This window comes from Poecile atricapillus, chromosome 1 (genome assembly GCF_030490865.1).
Source record: "Poecile atricapillus isolate bPoeAtr1 chromosome 1, bPoeAtr1.hap1, whole genome shotgun sequence".
Classification (NCBI taxonomy): Eukaryota; Metazoa; Chordata; class Aves; order Passeriformes; family Paridae; genus Poecile; species Poecile atricapillus.
This window is the reverse complement of record NC_081249.1, coordinates 129,321,529-129,346,756: the sequence shown is the minus strand read 5'-3', so window position 1 is coordinate 129,346,756 and position 25,228 is coordinate 129,321,529. Positions and strand designations below refer to the sequence as shown.

The 25,228-nt window shown below is 38.6% G+C and overlaps 1 protein-coding gene across 2 annotated transcripts in view; it reads right to left on the bottom strand.

Annotated features, from left to right (window-relative positions):
• Nucleotides 1–25,228, bottom strand: part of NAV2 (neuron navigator 2) — a 209,604-nt gene that overhangs the window by 13,426 nt on the left and 170,950 nt on the right. For both annotated transcript variants that reach the window (XM_058848472.1, XM_058848480.1), the window contains 14 exons: nucleotides 24,429–24,494; nucleotides 23,205–23,249; nucleotides 20,869–21,029; nucleotides 18,604–18,792; nucleotides 12,887–12,939; nucleotides 11,607–11,630; nucleotides 11,423–11,497; nucleotides 8,027–8,110; nucleotides 7,321–7,432; nucleotides 6,856–7,001; nucleotides 4,097–4,269; nucleotides 2,092–2,245; nucleotides 1,477–1,636; nucleotides 901–1,001 (listed from right to left, as the gene is read on the bottom strand). In XM_058848472.1, the coding sequence (XP_058704455.1) occupies nucleotides 901–1,001; nucleotides 1,477–1,636; nucleotides 2,092–2,245; nucleotides 4,097–4,269; nucleotides 6,856–7,001; nucleotides 7,321–7,432; nucleotides 8,027–8,110; nucleotides 11,423–11,497; nucleotides 11,607–11,630; nucleotides 12,887–12,939; nucleotides 18,604–18,792; nucleotides 20,869–21,029; nucleotides 23,205–23,249; nucleotides 24,429–24,494 (1,543 nt within the window). The remainder of the gene's footprint in view (nucleotides 1–900; nucleotides 1,002–1,476; nucleotides 1,637–2,091; nucleotides 2,246–4,096; nucleotides 4,270–6,855; nucleotides 7,002–7,320; nucleotides 7,433–8,026; nucleotides 8,111–11,422; nucleotides 11,498–11,606; nucleotides 11,631–12,886; nucleotides 12,940–18,603; nucleotides 18,793–20,868; nucleotides 21,030–23,204; nucleotides 23,250–24,428; nucleotides 24,495–25,228) is intronic.

The following is a 25,228-nucleotide window of genomic DNA, read 5'->3' as shown; positions in this document are numbered from 1 at the left end:
GAAATTCTGCTGTGGGCATAGAAACCTATATATATAGAAATTACACATGGCTCTATGTAAAAGTAGTAATACAGAAAGAGAGTTTATATATTATATTTGATGTATTGCAGCATTCTGAATTTTGTAAGTGATTTTTAAAGCTGATAAAAGAAATCCAAACAAATGTAATTTTTCTGTTTCTCTACAGCTGCACTCCCTGTGAAACATTAATTGAACAGAAAACTAATTTCTATCATAAGATTTGAAGTGTTACTAAAACTTGCTCTGACTGCAGTCAATTAGCAGCAGTTTCACTGCTTATGTGGGGTTGTAATAATTAATGCAAAATTGGTGTGTAACGTAAAGATCTGCCGAGTCCATTTTATTTCTGATCATTCAGATTTTTGTCCACCCCTCAGGAAGACATGAAGTCACTTCTTAAGCACACTTTTACAGGTACTCAAAAATGTGAGATAGCAAAGCCACTGCATGGCAAAGATAATATGTCTGTGTAATACTTTTATGCATGTAGAACGTTAAACACACAAGACGGGATGCAACTTTACAATATTTGCAATTTATTTGGTATTTAGGATTCTTTCACATACTTGTGGATGGTAAACATCTGAAAGACGTAATTCTAAACAGGGTACTTGCGTCAGAGAGGACAACTTGAACTAGAATGATATGGTCCCAGCTTAGATTTGTCAAGTTCTTCCATGAGATTTGTGCTTCTGGCATTTCGGTCCCTCTTGTCAGTTCCAAGGAAGCTAGAGATAGCCAAGTGCCTTCTCTATCACTATTAACACACCAATGAACTGTTTTCCTGGGAAAATTCTTAAAACTCCTTGGTAAACTTGAATTCCCATACACGTTCCAAAGTCACTTATGCTTCAAAGCTGGGGATGAAACACAACTCACCTCCTTCCATTTCATCTCGTCCTGGAAGTTGACAAGTATTTTGACGTGCCTGCCTCCTTCTTTCCGGCCAGAGCCATCTCCAGTATCATCCAACAGCATGTCTGTGGACAGTAAACATCAACAGCTTCACAGCTGGAGCTCAATTACAATGGAGACTATTCTGGTTTATTGTAGTCAAACACAACACATCTGGGCTTAACATGGCCCAAGGTAAAACACGAGAACCAGGCTGACTGACTTCCCTGCCACACATCCCTCTTAAAAAGGGAAGGTCATTGAAAATTATTAGCCAGTTACTCTGTATTTTCCTTCCTATGATATATCCCTTGGGAAATGTGCACCATTAAATGGCGTTAAACATGACTTTTCAGAGCTGAGGTCATAATTGGACACTTCTGACTGAGGCTGTAGCAGACCTACGATGATATTTAAAAGAAGGCTTTGTGCCAGCTTGTGACATATTTCCACACCTCAGGTGTTAATAATCCTCATGCTTTCATTTTTCTATGGCTAACCAACTCAAGCCTTCCAAGTGCAGGATAAAACCTGCCCCACCATCCTTCTCATTAAACTCACCAAGACTGATTGACTCCGTGAGGTTCAGGCTGTGTTGAGAGAGACCCACTGAGTGTCTGGGGGAGGAGGAGATGGAAACCTGAGACTGAGCCCTGCTACAGCTGCCATGGTTTTCAGATTTCAGCCGATCGTTCTCTGCTTTTAACTTTTCAATCTCACTCTTGAAAAGACAAGTCAGACATTAGAAGGCACAGTGAAAACATGATCACAAGATAGCAACATAAGAAACTTAAGAATAAATGGTAGTTTAGCAGAAATGCTGTTTTCCTAATATTATAATTAAGGATTTTAATTATTAGAATGTCCTTGCTGTGAAACTTTTCAAAGTATCCTAGAATACCTAAATGGGAATTCACTAACTCTGAAATACAACTACCTTAAGGCAGAGAGCATGGAAACATTTTGACAGCCAACAAAATGCTGTCCCCATCTTGGGGTTGAAACAGCTGCAGCTGAGGGAAGCAAAGGTGTTCAAGCTGACTTTTAATGAAGGTTTAACACTGGCACAGAGCTACACACAGCCTTTAGCAAGCACTCAGAAATGTCAGATCTTTACTGTGCGGGTGGTTGGCCACATCAGCACAGGCTGCAGGATGTGGGGTGGCTGTTCCTCACCTGCATCCTGTTCATGGCCTCGCGCAGCTGGTCCAGCTGGTGGGCAGAGCTGAGGGCTTCCAGGCGAATGTCCGTCAGCTTCATCTCCTTGTCCCGCAGCTCGTTTCGCAGCTGCATCACCGTCTCAGCCTCACTGTCAGTGCACTCAGAAATACTGCAGGACACAGACAAACACACATGTTCCCTTCCTCATGGTGCCTCTCCAGGATTTATTAGGAGAAGAGGAATAAAGTGCTTTTTATTCTGCTTGAAGCAGATAGCAATTTTGGCTTATTGAATTAATGATACCATAAATCAGATATTAAACAGGTCATGGAAATTTTAGAGTTTAATGAAACAAAGAAGCCTGAGGGTTATTTTCCTTTAATCAGCATCTGAAACAATTATCTGAAATCACCTACTATTGGATAGTCTTCATTTTTTTCAAGGTAGTTGCTTTAATGGAAAACTTCTAAAGCCGAAATTTAAATAAATTAAGGGGGTGCAGCCATTTAACAGCAGTTGGTTGGAAATTGATGAGTTCACGGACAGATTTAAAGCTCACCAGGTGTGCACAGCTGGGTTTCCCTGAACTGCTCTGGAGGGCTTTGGAACTCTACACCTATTCAAGCATGATAAATTCCTGCTCACTTTAAAGAAGTCATGCTTAAAAAAATTTTGGTGGCATTTTTCCTCCCTCTGCCCACAAAAAGAAAAGAGTTTCTGAGTGAGTAACAACATTTCAGCACACTTGTAACTGTATCCGTATAAAGATCAACAACACAGCTGCCAGCTTTAAGGAAGATTTTACCTAACATGCCTTCCCCTAAATCAGGTTAATGAGAGATGTTTTCACCACCAATAAAGCCAAAAAAGCCAATAAGCCAAAACCCAGTAGTTTTACTTGTGCTCTATTCTTCCCCCAGTTCACATATTTACTCTTTGTTCATGTTTATTCTTTTGGCTTCCACAGCAAGGTGAGATGTACCCACACATCATTTTGGCTGATGATAGACGGGATCATCATTTGACAGTTTTCTGGCCTGAGAGTGTTAGAGCACAACTTGTTGTAGTCACCAGAAATGCACCGAGTTAGGCTCAAGAGACAGAAGAAGCTTTGAAACAAAAATCATAGAGGATTATCTTCTGCTACTGACATTTTATTACTGTTACACAGCTGGAAACTACTGCTATTGTTTTCTTCATGTGAAAACGAGTGGAGGGGAACTACTCCAATGCATTTGTTCTGAAATCAGGCTGGAAGCTGTACATGACCTCCCAAGGTCAGGAGGATGTCTGGTAATTACAGGTTTCACAATACTGCCTTTTAAAACTTTCTGTATTTGTTTATCCTGCTCAACTAACAAAGTTACTGATGGAATTAACATAAAAGCTGTTTTACTAAATTTTCCATGCACATTCTAAAATGTGAGTTCAGACTGAAAACAGTGTGGCAAGGGATATGTTAAACTTTATTTCAGAGGTGGCCATGGAAAGGACCAGGCACAGGTGGCTAGGGACCTACAGAAGGAAAGAGGGGTGGATCACCTCCACTCATCCAGCACAAGTGGTTAGGTGAGTTCATCTGTATCACTAAACCACACTGTTTGATTTCCTTTCCTTTATCTTTGTCAACAGAATTGGGAATTTACCACGGCAGATTAATACAATATGTGCTGTGTTTAGACGAGAGAAACAAAATCCCAGATTTGACCTAGATTGTTTAATTAACAGCAAGAGATCCAATTACTTTGGCATCTCAAGGTCACCCTGATTATAAATATTCTTGATAGTCAGTACATTCTGCTGAGAGAGCAGCCCAATGAAATATTTACACTTCAGTACTGATGCAGTGATTTTGGCTTCCTGAACACCAATGCAAAGGTACTGGGTTGGGAGTCACCTCACGCATCTTTAAATCTCTGAATACAGAAATTCAGCATTTTTGTCCTCTACCTTTCCTCTACGAATGCAGCAAGATGCCTTGCATGCTATTTTCTGTCTAAAATTTACAAAAATCACTTACAGGGAATTGGAGTGGGAAGTTCTCAGCAGTGATGTTGAAACAGTGGTGTTGTGGTGCGGTAGCTTTGGTGAGGAAGGTAAGGAAGAATCCGTCATCTCCTCAATGTCTGAATGAGAAGATGCTGACTTGGGAGATTTCTTTTTCCCAAAAGCTTGCTTGAAGGAGCTGCGTAACTGGAAAAAACAAGACCACAGAAGCAGGTCCATCATTAAGAGTGAAATCAGGCAAAAAAAGCCACAGAGTAAAACCTCTCAACATGCAAATACTCCAGGTGCTACAGGCATTCTCACATACATAGTAACACAGGTGAAAAATACCAAAGCTTTTTTTTTTCCTTAACTATTTTATCAGATTAATAAGGTCAATAGGAGTGGCTATGGATACTTCCTATTTTTAAGAACTATTTGACAGGAAATTCTGTTCAGTGCAACAAGCTTTACAGCGGCGTGGTGACAGCTTGCAGCTGTGCTGGCACAGGGCCCAGCCAGGTTAATGGTGCTAGAAGGGTTAGTGGTGTCAATGGTGGGTTAGCTTTGTACCTCCAAGTTTAAAGTAGGTCCTTCTTACCTCATTGACCTGCCAGAAGAAGTGCAAGCAAAAGGAAGTGGGGAAAGGAAAAAAAACATGTTTTAACAGATAAAGCCACTGATAAGGAAAGTTTTGTATTTCTAAGACAAACACGAGCAATGATTAACAAATACTTTAAAACCAGAACCCTGTTTCCAAAACCGGGTGTCTCAAACCACATACAACCATTTTTTTTGCATTACCTGTAGAAGACACCAGATCCAAACTCTCGTAACTATTTAAATTACATTTTCTCCTTAGCTCAGGCAGAGTGCTCTGGCTAAGAGCCAAGTTAATAATGTATTTTTTCTTGCAGGAAAAGGTATTTCATCATGTGAAAAGACTGCAACTTCTCTACCTACCTGCAACTAAAAAAACCTTCTGTAATGTGATTGCCCTTTTCCAGACAAGAATTAATATTCATGTCATTAAATGGATGTTACCCCAAAGTTACAATTCAACAGGTAGTGTTCAAGAAGCATTTGAACAATGTTCTTAGATACTTAGTTTCACTTTCAAGGAGCCCTAAAGGTTAAATCCCCATGGAATCAAGGTCTGGACTTAATCCTCATGGCTTCCTTCCCACTCAGGATACTCTATGTACACCTTTTAATGCCATTGCAAATTGCATACTGTACACATGCTGGCATAGTATGAGATGGAAGCTGTTTTTAAGCTAGACAAAGACTCCTACACTAAGAAAAGTTGAAAATCTGATGTTTCAGTTCTGGATGGACAGCTGCATTCCTTCTACACAGAACACAAAGATCTTGGCTGAGAACTTCCTCAGCACTGGTGGAATAAATATTTTTCCCGGTAGTGTTTTAATTTCCAGTCTTCATTTCACAGAAATGATGTACTCATTTTTAATAACAACATAAAAATACTGTCCTGTTTCTTCTACTTCATGAAAGCTTTATTATTTATTTATCTTTATAATATAGAAATGTTCCCTTAACCTTCTTCAAAAATACTTATCTGATGAATGAGAAATGTAAGCTGAAGCAGGACCATATCCACTAGGTTACAATAATAAAGAATAGAAGCTAAACAAGATTTTTATAAAGTGTTTATCTTAACCAAGGCTTAATGACTAAAAATGTTTTGTGTCACAAACAAAGGGTTGCTAGATATTTAGAAGTTACAACAATTTACTGTCTTTATACTAATGTACAGCACAAGAAAGATTTGGAGATTTTTTTTCTATTCAACCAATTATTTAAGGGGCAGAGCAGAAATGCTTCTTTTGTGAAGCAGCTGGCAATACCAAGAGATACCAAAATGAAACCTCTGAGATAAGAGAGAAATAAAAACAAGAACTTGTTCAGGAAGCTCTTTCTGACAGTTCAGGAGTTTCATCAACATTTCTATTGTGCAAATAAAAATGAAGCTCTTACCATCTCTAACCACATTTTGCATCTCTACAGATTTACCTGTATATCCAAGAGACCCAGGGAGATTTAAATTCAGTGGGAAGAAAGGGGTTATTTTACTGCTACAATAAAGGATCTAGGACTTCGGTCCAAACTACAGTCAGACTAGGTCACTAAGGCAGTTATGGTCTAATTGAAAATGGAGTTGAAGATAATGTACCTTTCCTCCAGTACAAGGTACCTTGTACATAGTACGTGATGAGCAAAGAGGGAAAAATGGGAAATGACAGGTAAGTATTGCAAAAACTTCCAGAAGAGATGTCTGTCACAAAAAGTTTTAAAGATCAGTATTTTTTTTATATTATTCTTAGAACTCCAAGTTAATGCTGGACAAAGAGTTATTAAAGTGTTTAATATGTTCACTTATAAGAAAGCCCTATGAGATAAAAAAAAAAACCAAAACCAACAAGAATGATCTTCTCTTGTGGGTTTGTTTTGCTTTAATGACAGATGCCACATTTTCTTTAAGGGGCTGAATTTCACCTTTAGCCAGAAATTATCTTTGACAGCTATTTCTAATTTAAGACTGGCCTTTTAGCTGCCAAGCTAAAATTCAATCCTATGCAGAGTCAACACAAGGATATACATCACTTACAACTCAATTAAGCCTTCACAGGAAAGTTTACCCAGGATTTAAGCAGTGCAGAGTCCTTGTGCTGACCTGCTGTATGAGGCAGGAAGGAGCAGCCAGGTGGATTTCACTATGCATGTCCTGACAATTTCACATAAACCTCACACAGTCTGCTAAAACACACTCACCCAATTCTTCCTCTTCTTTTTCTTGGAGTCACTCTCAATGTTGCTGCCCACACTGGAGTGGCTAGTAGCACTGTTAATGCTGGAGACGCTGTCTGAGGAGTGCTGCCTCCGGATCCGCAGGTCCGTGGGCTGAGCAGCTCCAGGACCTGGATATGAATGGAGGCAGTACCAAAGTTATCTAGGAAATGTGATGGATCATGCAATCCTGAAGGAACATTTAGGAAACCCAGCACTCAGACAATCATTTATCCCAATGGATGTATTGCATATTTCAAATCCTTGTTTCCTGTGATGAGGTTAAAATCTGAGATGCTTCAAACTTTTCCTTCAGCAATTTATCCCAGTGTAAATTACTGGGTTACTCTGGTCTCTGGGTAGCTCTAATGGTTACATCAGCTATTATCCAGAGGACTGAAGTCTCACTGGAGAGCCCTGGGGTCTTTGTATGTGGTGCTTGTCTCTCACCTTTGCAGTTAAGCTCAGGTGTGTTGATGACTCCATTGATGGCAGCCTGAGCAGCAGCATTTTGTTTCTTCAGGAGTTCAATTGTCTTCCGTAACTCATTCAGTTCTGAGTCCTTGAATTAGGAAAAAAAAACATATGATGGTACATGGAAGAAGAACTCCAAAGAAGCTGATTTTCCATGTAAGTTTTGGTAGTTCATAGTGAATTTATGGTATATGTACAAGGAGGTGAAAATGAGGTTCGGGATACCTGGGGAAGCACACCCTCAACAGGGTGCAAAATAGCTTGGGTACTATGATACAAAAAAATTCATGTATTCTTTAATGCAGAAATAATGTCTATTCAAGTATACTGTCCAAAAACACTATGATGCCACTAGTCTTGTAGGTATTCTTGGTGTTTCTTTCAAACATGCCCATGTATGGATGCATTGGGATGAAATATATTGCAGAAATATGTAATACTGAAGACTTGTGTCCAAAGCAACAATTGATAGGAACAATCTGATCAGTCGCCACAAAATCCCAGTGCAGAAAATGTGATTGTTTTATACAAATTATTTATTATATTTTACTCTGTCACCACAAATGAGGGAGCTCAGGCAAATTGTGTATGTGACTTTTTCCCCCCACACAGCTACAGAAGGAGCACAGGCAACAATGCTGGAAACAGAAATGAAGACTTCCCAAACCCTTTTGAAGCTTGCCTTTTGTTCTGCTGTCATGGTCAGGCTCTGCAGTCGGATCGTCATGTTCCCCAGGCTCTGCTCAAATGCTGCCACCAGGTGAGCCTGAAATCAAACCACACATGAGTTTGTTCTCTTCCTCCCAAAAGGAGTATTTCTGCAGGTATTTAATCAGTCCACCCAGTGCATGGCATTGTTTGTTGTGTAAATGGCGCAGAGAAAGCAACACTGCTTAGAAAAGGTCAAATGAGTAGAGTTACATTATGGAAATGCTTGCCAACAATAAAATATAAATCAAGGTTTTGTATAGAGAAAAGTCAGGCAGAAACTTCCCTCCAACTAAGCCACTATTTTCCTTGTGGATAACTAAGGCAAAAAGATACTGGCAGTCACAGGGATGGAGGTTCTCACTGTGTTGATCCCACCAGGAGAACAGATGCTTTGCCAGCTGATATACCTGTATCTAACTCAAAGACTCCTCCAATATTTGAGCGCACCTTGCTACAGATCATCCAAAATTCCTGCTGCTTGGCCAATTACCCTATTTTCATTTCCCAAGGAAAGAAAAAAAAGATTTCTCTGTGTTTCTTGGGAGAAGAATGTCGACTCTTCTTCCCAGGAAGCATGGAGAATGCAGTGTCCATTACATGAAATGCATCAGCTAGGAACTGAAAATTACTGAGAAGCAAAAAGAAGGAAAAACAGACTGAGAAGATGGAAAAGAATGTAAGAAACTGTATTTCTAGATACATGACATGGCACAGTTTAATGGCCATTCATATGCATGCACACACATATAACTGATCACAGGTATATTTCAATAGATATTGGTCTCATTAGCCATAATAGTCTACACATCATAGAAAAAAATAGCTTTATTTATCTATTAAAATTAATTCTATATGCACAGTGACAAGTAAAACTGTGAAATCTTTCCAAGCAGAAAAGGTCATTTCCTCACCTGAAAAAATACAGAATAGCAAAACTTTTCACAGAGCTATTCCAGACTCATTCAGCAGCAGCACACAGTTGACTTATCCTAAATAACTGTTCTCACATTCACAATGAAAACAAGCATGAGCAGTACAATAACATGGGGATACCTCAATGAAAATAAGCAGAGCTGAAACTGTGAGAAAATGGCAAAAAGTAATTCAAAACTTAACACTACACACATAAGAAAATCTAAATATTTATTTTAAAAACATAGAGTGCACAGCTTCTTTTGGGGAAGATGAACACGGAACAACAAAGCTGATATCCAGGAATCCCCAGCAATATTTTTCAAAAGCTGAAAATAAACAGGCAAGCAGGAGTGCATGGGTTAGTAACAGGATACAAACTCAGTGCTTTGACCTGAGTCTTAAAAACCAGCCGCTCTTTCAAAACTGGATCTTGCAATTATTCCTATCTCAAAATCGTTCAGTGAATTATGGAAAAAAATGTATCTTCACTTTCTACAGCTGGAGCAAAAATGTTTTCAAATTCATGCCCTTGATTGCTTGAGAAGCATCAACAATTGCAGTGTCTATGCAAGGAAACTCAGAAAAAAAAATGTAAATTGAAGAGATTAATTTGAATTGTCTAAGTTTTAATTGCCTTTTATTAAAGGAATCATGTCTAAAGGAAATGTTCAAGTGTCTTAACTAACAATATTTATTAATCTCAATCTTTTTGAGAACAGACATTGCCTTTTACGTGGAAGAAGGGCATGTTCTCTGGAAAGAGGTGATTAGAGACTGAAATTTAATACTAGGATAGTTATAGCAACGTCTCTGTAGCCAGTTCATGGTCAAAAGAAAGGCAGGCTCAAGTCTAAGAAATTTAAATAGCATGAATAAAACACTGCAAAATTTTAACAAAGGGAACTAAGCAAAAATGGAATATTATCAAAATAATAAATGATAGGTTAACTTTTTTAAGAAAAGCCCACAAGAAAAACCCACAAAACCCCAAATGACCCAAATCCAAACAAAAACATACAGGAGTGTACATTAAAAACTGTTCTCTGCAAAGAGAGTAGTAGTAACCACACAGAAATTCTTGAGCAGATGAACAGCACTGGGCCAGGCAGTGAGAAGCCTGTGCTGAGCACCAGCCCAGTGACCCTGAACTGCGGGAAGGAGAATGCAATAAAGCCAAGGCAGAGCCATATGAACTGCTCAGCTGACAAGCTTTTTGTGTGAAGGAAACAAGCTGGGTTATTTAACAACATCATTAAAAACCTATGCAAGAGAATCTGGTCCTGCTTTCCCACAAGTAACAGAAACTTCTGGGGGAAAACCAATTCATGTATGCATCCACTTTGTATTTGAAAGGCAAATACAAATTTTAACTTTTGCAAGATGTTTAAACTGTTTCCTTTTCCTCTTGGGACAGTGACTAGGTGGTTTCATGCAGTCAAAGCCCTTTTATTTGACTTTTCTGTTATAACTGTGCTCTTTGTTTTCTGGCCCCATTTTCAAGCTGGACGAAGCACTGTGATGCCTGCAGTGGACAGCACAGATTTCCCCTTTAACTTTTTCTGTGATACTGCTTAGGTGAAACCAGTCCTTTCCTACCCCAAGCTTTGCACTCCCCCTAAAGATTCAAAGAGCTGACAGAGAGGAATGTCCCCTTCAAGCAGCACATGTTCTTATGTTTATTCATTCCCATAAACCAGGATGTCAGTATGATCTGATCTGCTGACTATTCATCTGCCTCTTATTTACTCTAGAATTGCTTATTCTCCTTGCAAGCTTCTGTGTTGTAGCTACCTGTGACTGTAGCACAGAACACACAAATAAACTTGCTCAGAGTCATACAATATTGCCTCAACACCTCCTGGATTCCAAGTACTTTTTTTCCCCGAGTGTCTTAAATTACTTATCCCTCAAATTCCCGAAAGGAACATGCAGAAGTATTGTCTACACTGACAAAAAGTCAGGTATCTCCATTCTTTAGGCTTAACTTTAAATTAGTTTCCAGAGCCCTTTATGCCTGTATTATCTATCATGCCATTAACCCTCATCTTTATGCAACAGAAAAACATAATGCATTTCAGTCTAAGTTTCTATTAACTTTTACTCCTACCAATCATAATCTCTATCTCATGCCATCCAAATGTCAAAGCAAGACACTATTTATAAAAAAACCCGTCCTCAATTATTTCTCCGGACTTTAGGATGTCTTACATACATACAAAGCCAATTTAATATTATAACTCATTTTTTAAAGAAAGGTGTAAGATAATTTAGTAGGGCAGAGGGTGCTGTTTTTGGACATGTCCCACATATGCATGCAATTATTTCTTTAAACACATCAGTAATATGAACTGAATGTTATACATATGACATCTTTCTGTCACTTAAAAAATATGGGTAGTAATTGCTGCATTAAATGCATTCCAGGTTAATGTTTGCTCAGAGTTGTACTCACATTAGCAGTCAGCTGAGTTGTCAGAGCTGACACTTTTTCTTGGGATGCATCCAATTCTCTCCGCAGCTTGCGAATCTGCGGGTTTTAGGAGAACACCTCAGTGCATCATAACAAGGAGAAATAAAACAGCAAGACACACAGTGCAGAGTGTCATTTATGCTTGCCAAAGAGGATGTGCTCTTACCTCTGACTGGCACTTCTCTTCAGGCTGCAAAATAAAAGGAAGTATGTGAGGATATTACAACATAACCAGACTGACAAATTTATGCAAATTCTCTTTTTGTATTTCAAAATCTCTAATGTGAATTCCTTATTTTGGATTCCCACATCCATATTCAGTCTAATTTCATTTCCTAATTACTCTCAAGGAAAAAGAAAATAGGCTGCTGGAGGTAGTTCCTTCTGCAGGAAGGAGTTTGGGCTCCACCTCCCAGCCTGCTGACCAGTGCACCTCTGATCTCAATCACAGAAGCAAGAAGTCCTGGCTCTGTTCATAAGGGATTGCATGAGGCTCTGAAGAACCAGGACTGCCACAGAACTTGGCTGATAATAGGCAATTCTCTTCATCCCATGCTCAGCTCTCCATGGGACGCAGGCCCCATTTTTGCATTCCAGTGATGTGAAAAAAAATTTTGAAATTCCTCCCACTTGGGTGCTACCTAGGCACTGCAGCAATGAAAAAGTGAGGACACACAGCCAGTTGTGAGGGTGCCAAGTGGATGTACTGACCATCCACTGTGGTCAGCATGATAGAATTGTGGCTACTAAGGCCTGTTTCTAACCATAGTTATCAGCTAAGGAGAAGTATGGGGTAGGAGGTCACACACTCCACTGTTTCTAAGTAAACATGCCTATTAACAGCCACCAGGAAAATTACACCTATCCAAACACACTATTGGGGCAACTCATGCAGCAAGCACAGGAACCTGAAGCTGAGTGCTCCCCTGTATTTTCAAACTCCAGTTTGAAAGCCTTATTTTAGCCTTAATGAATATCTACTTGTGGAGAAAATGTTACTGGCATAGCGACTAAATGACCTTTTTTTAGAATTATTAATATCTGTGCATTAAAAAGTGGACTTAAACTTCCTTAGTAGCAATACATTAATAGAAGGATGGGATGACTTTATTCAGCAAATTTTGGAGTGCTATAAGTAATGAAGTTCAAATCTCCTCCTATCTACTGAGGGGCTTTGTAGCAAAACCTACTTAGCACAGCATAAAATACAGATTCAAAAAATCAATGACTGCTTTTAGGCCATTGAAGTCTGTGTTTAATGAGGATACTGCTAAATACCCACAGGCATCTTCAAAAACATAAATATTCCTTTTGTAGCTAACATTCAGAACACAGTCAAATGAAAACTGCTTTTTTCCTCCTCCTTGAATGGCAAAACTAAATAGCAAGACCAGTCAATTCAATAATTTTGATGAATAAATAAACTCTCCATTCCATTATACTCACTGTGGAATAAATAGATGATGTACTGGACACCAAAGAGAGAGAAGAACCATGCACTAAAGGAAAGAAAATAAGCACAATGAATATAAGTGCACTAACCACAGAATGGAATCATCATAAATCATCCACTGTCAACCACAAATCTATTGAAGAAATACTTTCACAAATTTCATCATCCATCATCATAAACTTAATTATATTATTGCACCAATAATGTACGGTTTGAAGAATCTGTCCAGTTATATATGATCCATAACCTTGGATTTAGCAAAGCTGTTTTAAAATTCTCATAATACTCGTTTGTTTGGGAAAATTAGGTGTGGCCAAAAAAGTTTAAAAAAGTTTTGATGAAGATCTGTTCAGAGATACATATTTCTCTGGACAGTTATCTTAAAATTCTTGCAAAAAGGCTTACTCAAGATTAAAAAAAACCCCAAGAAATACAGAAGAGATTACAAAATTAAATCTAAGTATTTAATCTTCAGTTTTAGATGAGATTGACAGGGTTTCTTTATTTTTCAGGATGGGAATGTCCTGAGAAAACCACAACACCTGTGTTGTAACCAGATGCTCCAGGAGAAAATGTGGAGGGCCCAGGATAAAACAACATTGTCAACAATTTTGGCCCTGTGAATTGTCATCTAAATGCAGCTGTATCTTCCTTCTGCTGACTTAAGGGAGCTGTATCAGTGCATCAATAAACCAAACATTCCCTTTTCCTGCAGGATTTTTTGGTCTTTCTTTAAAGCAACAACATTTTTAACAAGGCAAAATTTGTTCTCTCATAAAGAAATTAACAGTGAAAACATGGCTACAAAACTTTCTGGAAAAGGATAAGTTTCAAGCAATTTTTGCATTTAAATTCAATAAAGGACATACATATACACTGATGGTGCAGATGATCTTCAGAAGTCCCTTCCAACCCTAACTATTCTGTGATTCTGAAGGTCGTTACCATCACTCAAACATCAGGGTTTACATATAAATATAACATCACTTCATTCTTTATTATACTATTGAAAAGAAGTACATGAAGCTGTTCTTTCTGCTCCTGAAACATGCAAAATTACTTTTCCTTTATTTTTAGAAAGGAACAGTATTGAACTGAAACTTCAATTCAAAACTCAGGTAACTGAACACAAATCATATATAAAAGCATAAAATCACTTTTTCTTTCTCCTAAATCCTCCAGCCAAAAAAAAAAAAAAAGTTTAGGAAAGGTGCCATTTTGGTCTAATTACCTACTGCAATTCTACATTTGCAATAAATGGATTCTGCTTTCCCAGTGACATTATATCCTAAGGCAATACTGGAAAGAGAAGTAAACAAAGTCTAAGCTGGCTTCTGAAGGAATGTAAGGCAATTTAAAAAACCCACAAGAAAGTAAAAAAAAGAACATCACATCCATTTGCTTTCTCTGGGTAATCATATTTTCAATTAAAATGATCTTTCTAGTTAGGCATTAAGGACTATACTCCACTAAGAACATAAAAATAAGTGGTGTGAGTCAGAGCCAGGCTCTGTCTAATGGTGTGTTACAACCTTGGGTGCAACCACAGCTCATGTTTACTGAAAAGAATGAAAAGAGACAGATACACAGTGATTATTCCCCAGGTACATCTTTGCACCTTCTGGGAATCAGCAAAGATGGAAATTCCAGGGATGGAAACTGCAGTCAGACCATTATTTTGCCTGTTGTGACTTCTCTACCATTAACTCACTTAACTGCTACTGAACCCACTGATACATTTTGTCTGTAATGAAAAATTCCCTTGTGTGCAGAAATGTAATTCTTTGCAGTTGTTTTAGACCTGCTGCTGAATGAGTAAGTTCTTTGAGTGCCTCCATGCCACTGTGCTAAGAGAAGGAATGGATAACCAATCTCAACAACAAACCAAATTCAACACACATCCCTTCAGCCATCATTTTCCAAGCTTAAGATTTCTATTTTGATTTTGTATAATAGATGTTCTGTGCTTAAGATCTCCTTCTCACTTTTCTCTACTTGCATTTTCCCTTTAACATTTTCAAGATGGAATGCCCAAAGTAAAGAAATATTGCACAAGGCCACAAATGGACCCATACAAGGAATATATTATTTTCTGGTCTGCCTCCCTATATTTTTCCTTGTTGAATTCTTTTCCTAAAAGAGATGTAACCAAAAAAGAGCCCTACCAGCTGGACAGAGAGGAAACAGAAACCTTTACCATGGCCTTGGTCACACACATCTTTGAGTTAGAATCAGCTAGAATTTTTAAGAACACATTGGGACTTTAATACAGGAGAGAAGACTCAAAATGAGAAAAAAAGGGAAACAACATATGACTCTGGGAATCCTACTCTTGCCTTGTGAAACATCACCATCACATAGAACCATAGATTTATTTAGGCTGGAAAAGACATCTGAGATTATCCAGCCCAACCATTAATCCAGCACTGCCAAGGTGATCACTAAACTATGTCCCTGAGTGCCACATCTGCATGGCTCTTAAATTCCTCCATGAATGGTGACTCACATGCATCGTTTGATCCTGTGCATCATTTCAGATGTCTCATTTCAAGGAAAACTAAGGAGTTAATATATTTGTGCAATTTCTTTTTAATGTATCTGCAGATGGCTACTTGAAGGCTATTTAATTAGGGGCCTGAAGGCAGGCTCTTGATACAATTCCTGTTTTTTGCAGCCAGCATGCATCTGCACGCAGGCTACAAACCCAAATTGGTCTGGAGCTATTATTTTAAAGCACTGTAAATGCACAGGCAAGCATGTATAATTTTTAGAAAAGAAAGGCTCCTAGCCATGATCATCTGCCCAGAAAGCAGAAAGAAGAACTGGTGTTACATGCAGTCAGTAGCACCAAAAGGAATAACAATTTATATCCCAATGATAATGGACTTAATTTTTTTTTGTCTCTTGGAGGCTGAAGTATCAGGGTGGAGCCAGTGGTAGCTCAGCTCCTGGGGAAGACTGTTGGCTGGGGGAGTGGGGAAACTGGAGAGCCAAGAGACCATGCAATTTTTATGCTATATTTTTTCCCCATGCAGTTCTGGAGAGTTTGAAAGCTGTTCCTGCTGGCATTTTCACCGCCCTGAACCCTGTCTGTCACAAGAGTTATGTACTGCAAGATTGACCAACCTCCCCACCTACATGCTATTCCGTGAGAGAACATGACTGCACTTCACACCCAAAGACAAGAGAAAAAAAGGCTTTAAAGAATAAATCCTGGCCCTGCTGAAGTTAATGAGAAACAAATATCTCGTTATCTTATGTGCTAGGAAATAATTAAGAAAGCTTCATTTAAGACCTGGATTTATGCTTCATTGACACTCAATGATTGTATAAAATCAATTTGTTCATTAACCACAAATTTAAATTTCTATAGTTTTTTTTTAATCTATTCTCTCAAGGTGAAGGTAAATCTCTACTATATTTAGAAACACTTGATCACTTAGATCTTGTGATTCCCTAAGAAATAAGCAGGAGCTAATAAGCAGGTGACTCCTGCCTTTTCTACAGCCAGGGAAGTGATAGAAGACCTTTCCCCTCAAGACAAAAGTACAGAGACTACACCTAAACATTCAATCCATCTGGTAAAATATTATTATCCTTTTAGGTGTGAAAAATAGAAGAAAATCTGAAAGGGATCTTCAGAATGTCCACTGTTGGGTCAAATTCATTCCTCAGATACAAAAGTGGTATTTTCCAACCACTTTGAAGTCCATAACTTAGTGGATATTTCTTGGACTTCATTTCCATTACTTTTTTCCAAATCAATAGAAAGCGCTTAATAGAACATTTCACCTAATTATTTTCAAATTTTCCTTTTCTCCTTTTCTTTTAATGGCATAAACCATTCAATATGCAATATTCAGACATGCAATATTTATTAAATGTTTATCCAAACTAGCCTCTCTGCTCTCTGCTGGACAAGAATTGCTGAACTACAAGGAAGAGTTTAACCTCCAATGTGCCAAAATGGATTTGCTGCAATCTTCAGCACAGTTAAAAGACTAAGGCTACAATTTTTTGGAGGATGTCTTCAATAAAACCGAAGTAAGTTTTTGCTGCAGTAGCTCTTTCAGTAAATCACTGAAGTGTGACACAGATGCAGTGATTCAAATTCCTTTACGGTTTATATTAGAGGACAATTTAGTAAGAGCATGACTTCATCACAGTATGGAACTTGACTGACTGAGCACCTGGCAGTCTTTGACTGTTTATGATCATTCAGCCTTCTGAGAGCAAAGAAAGGTTAATTCCTGCAATGACCCAGCTTTTAGCCCTACAGCATTATTCTAATAATTTTCAACCCCTAATGAAAATCCTCAGCCACAGACCTCTAAAATACAGTTTAATATACTGATGTCAGATTGACTAAATTCAATAACCAATTAATTAATTAATCTTTCCAGAGCCATATCCAATGTTTTCTACCTCTTCCAATGGCATAAAAACATCATGGGGTAACCAGAATCTCCAGGAGGGCACTTTGTGGCTCACAAATGCTTCTGCAAGCACTGAAGTGTGGGTCCTGTGCACACCTGGCTCTTGGGAAGCAGCAACCATGGGACACTGGTATTAATGGTGCTGAGTAGTGCAGGTCTTCAGAAGCAGAGGAAAGAGTCATCAAAGGCCTGTGTGGCCTGTAAAGTACAACCAAGCCCCAAACACTTGCCAGAAAGGATATTTAAGACTCAAAGAGTTAATGTTGAAAGAGTTTCCTATGAACCACTCCATGCTTGACTTTTCGTAAGTGCAATACTTGAGGATTTTAATGTGTGCTCACAGCCACTCCTGCTACAGCCACAGGGATGCCTGATCAGGAGCAACCAAACTAAATATTCATTTAAAGGTAAATGCTTTTTAAAATTATATTTACATGGGTTCTTTTTATCAGGTGTGGTTATATTTGAAAAGATGATGAAGCACTAAAAACACAAACCTAGATGTTTCGAAGAACTACTCAATTCTTTTCTTTGGAAGATCTATTGTATCAAGCCAGGACATTCAACAGAAATGAAAAGTAAAGACAATTTGAGTACAGATTAAATACTGGAAAAATTACTGGGATAGAAACAGTCCAACTGGTATCAGTTATCTATGCTATAAGCAGAACTGTGGAGGTGCAAGTTCAGAATACCCCTATTGAAGAAACACTAAAAGGCTGACTCTAAGCATGAATTAGTCATTCTGAGAGCACTAAAATTGAAGCACAGGATATGTTTAAGCCATTTCTTGAAAAGTCAAGGTCTAGGTACAATACTTATTTCCTGTGTCTAACCAAAACAAACATTGAATAAACATCATCATTCTCTCTAGTGACAAGTGATAGGACCTGAGAGAATGTCCTGAAGTTATGTCAGGGGAGGTTTCGTTTGGACATCAGGAAAATCACCCCCAAAGGGTGATGGGCCACTGGAGCAGGCTCCCCAGAGAGGTGGTCACAGCAACAAAACTGGCAGAGTTTTAGGAATGTTTGGACAATGCTCTTGGGCACATGGTGTGATTGTTGGGGCATCCTGGGCAGGGCCAGGAGCTAGATTTGATGATCCTTGTGGGTCTCTTCCAACACTGATTCTACAATCAGAACAACCATGACATGGACTATGGTTTTACCTAACACTGAGAGCTGAGAAAGCTGTGTTTGAACTGAAAAGCGCTGAGTTCCTGTGAGAACACCACTCTTAGAGCGTTCCTAGCACCACGGGACTTTACTGACCCTCCTCGAAGCCATCGCGGAAGGAGCCGGAGCGGCTCATGGTGCGGCTCTTCTCATCCAGGGACATGGAGCTGTTGCGGAGGCGTGTGTCGCCATAGGGGTCGTAGGGCCCATCTGCGTTGGACAGGCTGTGAGTGCGCAGCATGCTGGGGTTGGACAGGCTCATCTGCGCTGCACTTGTGGGGCTTGCTGCAAAGCCAGCAACAAACACACAGTTACTCCAGGAACCACAGATTTCCGTACTTTTTTTTTTTTTTTGGTGCAACTACCAGTAAACTTTTCCCCCCCTACTTTAAGACACAAAGTTTTGATATCATCTTCTCCAGGCTTCATTGTTTTTCAAGTAAGAGGTAAAAAAACTAGGCTAGTGAATGTAAAAACTCAAGTAAAATGAGGTCATTTTAAACACTGGGTGATATGTCCGTGCTTCCACAAACAAGCTCAGTCACCTCACTAACACCTCCCAGGCATGAGCTAATTAACCCTTCATTTAATTTGGAACTGTTCTTCTACAAAAGCTGTAGTATTTTGTCTATACAGAGCAGGACTTACCTTCTTCAAAGCCTTCAAGCTCTAAGAAAATTACATTTTTCTATGTATTTTAGTTACAAATGTAAAGAGCTTTAATTTCCTAATAGTTGTATATTTCAGAACTTTCCTTCCACTATGATGTCCTGAGAACTGTAAAATATTAGTTTTGCTTTGAAAGCAAATATTCTCCCAGCCAGTGTTAAAAGTACTCCAATCTTGCATTTCTTGAAAGAACTTTTCTGCTAAAATTATGCCTATTATTTACTAAGAATTTGTTGTTTTGCAGGTAAAAAAAGAGAACAAAATCACTGTTCATCTGGGCAGGTTCCTCGTAGTGTGCTGTCATTACCTGTTTCTATATAGACCATCAACTGATACAGACTATTGTAGAAGACACGATAATTCAGTTTACAGGTGCTCAACTTTCCTATCATCATTTCCTTTTAAATCCAATGACCCCTCTTAACTCCAAAATCTCTAAGCTCTCTTCTTAAGAACATAGAAAAACATTTTCTTTTTGTTTTTTTTTTATTCATTGCTGTTTGTGGCCAAATAGCTTTTGAAGCTAATATAAATAATTTCCAAAACTCCACATAAAGAGTTATATTTTTGGGCCTATGACAACACTTTTTGATTACTTTTTTTTAAAAATTTCATGAACCTTCCTGACAGTTTGCTAGCTGTTGGAAATGTAGCCACGCTATGTGTTTATTCAGCTGAAATTTTGCTAAGTGTCAATTTATTTAAAGCCACTTACTGAATGTGTTTCTTTCCAGAACAATCAAAGAAAGGCTCTAGAATGTCATTACCACAAATCAAGACTACACTAGAAGTAAGTGATGGTGCAATCTGCTCCAAAGTCACACAAGAAGTTCACAAGTACAAGCTTAACTATTTTGCACATAATTATTATATATAAACTAGTTATATATAAGTTATCATAAACAATATAATTATTTTAAATAATAATTATTACTATGGAGAGGATTCTGAAAGTCATAAACAAAGAGGCGCTTTCTTTCCAAATGTTACTTAAAGACAAAATTCACAAATCTGAAGAAATTGCAAAGCAACTAAGTCGTATTTAACCAGCCCACCAGAGATGAGCATCACTAGCACTTTAAATCAGATTATTTCAACTGCTGATACAGTCAGCTAAAACCTGCAATGCTTCCTGCCAATGGATCCTGCCAATCAGCTTTTATTGTTTCCTTCATTTAAAATATGTTTATAAATGAGACTGAGTGAAGGAATGGCAGTTTTTCTGACTTGAAACTCCCCTGACTTTTATACATTGCTTGATTGAGCTTCATGCAATTTTCCAACAAGCCACTTGAAAAAGAAAGAAAATTCCAGACTGATGAGACTGGCATATACAGTATGTAAAATGCTTGGATTTTAGAGAATTATTACTGTACAGCAGGCAACATCTTATGTGCTCGAAGCACCCCTAATATGTGATATTAACTGACAGCTCTACTGAATATTTTATAAAGCTCACGATTTATATTAAGGAATCTGATTACTCCCAGAGAAGCAGTTTCAAAGTTACTGACAGTATGGCACCTTTGGGCATACAAGATAATGCTAATTAGTCACACTCATTTCAATGAAGGTGCCTCCTCAGGTTCAATGTGGGCCTTGGAGCAGCTGAAAGAAAATTATCTTGTGTAACATGCTGTTTTCAGGACATACAATGCATTGCCGTGATTATTCAAACAGATAATTATTCACCAAGCTGCGAGAAGTTAAATCTAGTTCCAGAGGGTGATGTTATGCTGGATCCAGATGAAAATGGAGAATTGGTAGCAGTGTCCTGCAGTCCTCCTGCTGAATGGGACCGGAGCCATTCCTTTGCATCCTCTTGACTACGGAGCTGGGAGGATGGAGCATACCTGCAAAAACAAACAGGTTTTTCACTATGAACTTTGATATTTATTAGACTTTCTCGTTTTAAAAAAACCAAACCAACCATGAAATGTCACAAGGCTTGGGGTGGGAGAGAAAGAAAAAGAAAAATGGAAGAATCCTCATATGAAATTAAAGGATAAAATAATATAAACCAAATAGAATTCTTAATTAAGGAGCTGCTCCAAGCTCTTCCAACATGTTCCTAAATAATTTCACCTCTGTCTCTGGGGGGAAAAACCAAACCACAAACTTTCCTACGGCTTCAGGTGTAACCAAACCAGAGTGAACCAAATGTTACAGGTAGAAGTTGTGCAGAGTAGCACTGTAGGATAATATGTAGTGTGTGCTACATCATATGATTTAAAAATAAAACTGCAACTTGGAAACCCTTTCCCCAAGTTATGCCAAAATTCTAGCACTATTTAAATATTTTGGTACATCAATAATCTTAGCTGACTTTTTGTGATATTATAACCAAATTCAAGTCAACCAAACCATTATCAGGATTTTTTTCAACAAGCTGTGACCCAGTATTTCATATGCCAGAGACATTAATATAAGGCCTGTGGAGGTGTATCCTACTTAGTTCAAACCTAACAGCATTAAAACATCATAAAGGAGATTATGTTTAGTCTTTTCTGAAGGTAATAAAAATAGCGGAAACATGGTCTATGCCAACATCAGTGGCAAAACACCCACTATTCAGCTTAAGCTTGATTTATTGTGTATATGTGTGAAAAATAGGTATATCAGGACAGGTGTTATGTGAGCTCATGATAGAGTACAGGTATCAACAGCCAGAGCATCATGGAAACACTTGTCTGCTGATGGAATTCAGTGTCTGTCTTGGGCTATGCCATCGCCTTTCAACAAATACTTATGAATTACTAGCTCTACTTCCAAAAACTTAGAGCCTATTATTTGCTGATATTATCTATTTAATTAATTTAATTCCCTTCAAGTAAATACCCTACAGCAGTAAGACATCACTTATTAAGACTATTTTAAATCAGTGGAAACACTGCAATAATTTAAAAAGTCAAACTGTTCCAAAAAATACATTCATGCTTCTGCTTATGCCTCAATACTTCAGCAGCAGTCCCTGACAATCTGCATCTCTTAAACTTTGCATATAAATCAGTTTATTTAGAAAGGGGCTTTAAATAGCCATGTTACTTTAACACACTACAGATTTATTTTTGTTCTCAGCATTAACACCTACCTCTTCAGCACTCAAATGTTTTGGTCTTAGAAGAGAGTATTTATTAGAGACATACTTGAGGACCATAGAAACATTAAAACAAATTGCCAATTTAAGAAAGGCTTTTAGTACTCAGCTTCATGGGACAAGGCTGCTGTGAAGAACAAGATGCATAGCACAGAAAAAAAATCACAGCTGCAGCTCCAAGGCAGTGATCCCAGAAGCTGCATTAAGCAATTCAGAAGCTGCAATTTCCTAAATTGTCAAAGATACCTTCTGTAAATTCTCTAACACATAAAGCATTTAATTAACATAGCCAACAGTAATTCTGGTTAGAATTGCTTGTATCAATGGGGAAAAAAAAAAGTATATTGTAAATTCACTGCTTTACAGATGTACAAAATATGTGAGAAGATAACTCCTGAAAGTTAATTTGATTTTTTTTTTTTTTTGTTATTTTCTATGAGAATTTTCTATGCCCTATAGATTTAGGCAAGTTGTTGTTTTATTTTTTTAAATTAATATATCCAATTTCATCCTGAAAGGTTTGGCATGATCTTGTAAATCTTTTCTATTTATAGAACAACACCAAGGTTCCCAGGGTTAAAAAACAATCTTGGGTCATTCCAAGTAACAGCCACAGAAACAGCAACATCATTGTTTTTAAATCAAGGCCAGGTATGGTTCAAGATGCTTTTCAGCAATTAAGCCAGCAAAAGACACAGTTCTTGCTCAAGCAGAGAGGCCATTGGATGAAAAAAGCATAGTTGTCAATGGCTTTCTTTGAGGATTGAAGGAAAGCAAGACAGCAAGAAAGCAAGAAAGCAAGAAGGAAAAAAGAAAGAGTACTGTTGCCACCTCTTGCAAACTGCGACCATCACCACCAGCCACAACAGAAACACAAAGCAAATTCCAAAGGCACCACAGAAGATGTTAAACCATGTGGAAACACCAATACCTGAGTCCCTTCTTAGGCAAAGTGTTCCTATCAAGATGTGGGTCACTGCAGGAAAGTTAAAAGAAAAGAACTTCAGAGAAGAACAAAAGGGAAGGAATAAGATCAGGACGAAGGACGTACAAACATCTGAATCACCTTTTCAGAGGAAAAGGTGCTGGGGCCTCCCTACAGAAACATGCACAGACCTCCTCACCCAGGTGGGGGGTTGCACAAACATGCAGCTGGTACCATGCCAATGCACGACATCTGTTCACAACATCATTTCACTGCTTCTCCTACCCACAGTGAACAAAAATGGCTCTTTAAACATCAAATGGGCGTTTTAAAAATAGGCTTTTCAGTAGGCTGTTGGTAAAACCCAATGGGAATCTTCAAGTCCAAACCACCGTCCCATCATTTCTTTCAGCAGACACCATTTAGGGAATGTACAGAGGTATTGAGCCCAGACTTTAAATTTCCAAATCTTAGCCTAAGTTCCATTAGCAAAGTAAAACGGACCAATCAGTCACCCAAAGCTCAGCTATTTCTGCTTATGTTTTTACAACTGATGAGCAGAGCCTGTTAATTTGTTTTTTTAAAAAATATCCCCATGCTTAAGTAAATTAATTAAATGACAACCCTTATAGCTAAGTTACAGTATACATCAGTGAGCAAAAGTGAGCTGGAATGTTTAGATTTGTGTCATCTTTTCCTAACTTTAGCATTCATTTGTACAAGGATGAATTTACCTAAGTACTTGGAAAACACTCATGAGCCAAGCTGCAGTAAGAGACTGATGACACTGAATGACAAAGGGACTTCACGACAAAAAGGACAGGCCAGAAAGGCAGTGAGAAAAGCAGCATGCCAGAGGAATGCTGAAATGCTAGTGAGAGTTTATATTTGTAAGGGAGAAAAAAAAGGGCATGATTTACAAATTGCCTTTTGGAAAGATACGAAGGGTGGGTTAAAAATACACCCCCAAACCAAAGGACATTCTCAGAAACAACAGCAACACCAAAAACATGCCACCTGTGCTGCATGCCCCTCTCCAGATTGATTTGGGTGGGTAGATGGCTGTTTACAGGGACTCTCACTGGCATGTCTTTGTGTCAGTTCACACCTGGATGATGAACACAGCAGAGCACTCAACTGAGCACAGCCTGGCACAAAACAATTTGCTTCACTGAGCTGGGAAACAAAACCTACAGCCTTGAGTGTACTACTGTCCTGAGACAGCATTACCTGTCCTGTCTCCTGGGCAAAGTATTTCGGCAGAATTTGGGGCTAGCAGCAGGGGAAGAAAGAGGGCTGGAAAGAGCAGTTCAACAAGACAGAAAACAAGAGAAGGAGTATTAGAATGAAAAGATGAGAGAACAAAAAGGCGTTACAATAAAACACAATCAGAACCCCAAACTGTCAGAACATTACATTCAGGTGCAATTTCCTCCACTGAGACACAGCTACAAAAATCTTGATACCTGAACTCATCACTATACATCAGGATATAGCTGATTTCCAGCGCTTGGAAGGGTTCTACTGCCATCTACAAGGGGTCCCTCAGAGACCATTGCCGAGTTCACCCCAGTGTCAGCTCAGTGTGCCACCAATGCAGCTCTGATGCTGGAAGAGCCCTGTTCCCTCCTCCCTGCTCAGCCTCCTCTCAGGTCCTACCCTGTGTCCACACAGGTACCAGTGAATCTCATCGTATACAGAGCTGGGGAACTGATCAGTCTGAAATACAATTCAGCTGATTGTTTTTCACTTGGATCCAGCTTCTAATAGGATTCACCACGCATTCACAGGAATGCTTGTGCTAAAATATTGTAGGGAGCAATTGGAGATGGGATAAGGCAGCAGGGAGAGGATGAGAAGGGATCAAGTGACTATGGAGATGGGGACTTGTCTTTTCAGCATCACCTCCAGTTTGAAAGTTGTCAAATTCTATAATCAAAAAGTTTAACAGGAAACAGTTGACTTTTCAAATCAAAATTTGGAGGCTATCAGCTCAGTTAACAGAAGATCTTTGGAAAGATAACCAATGA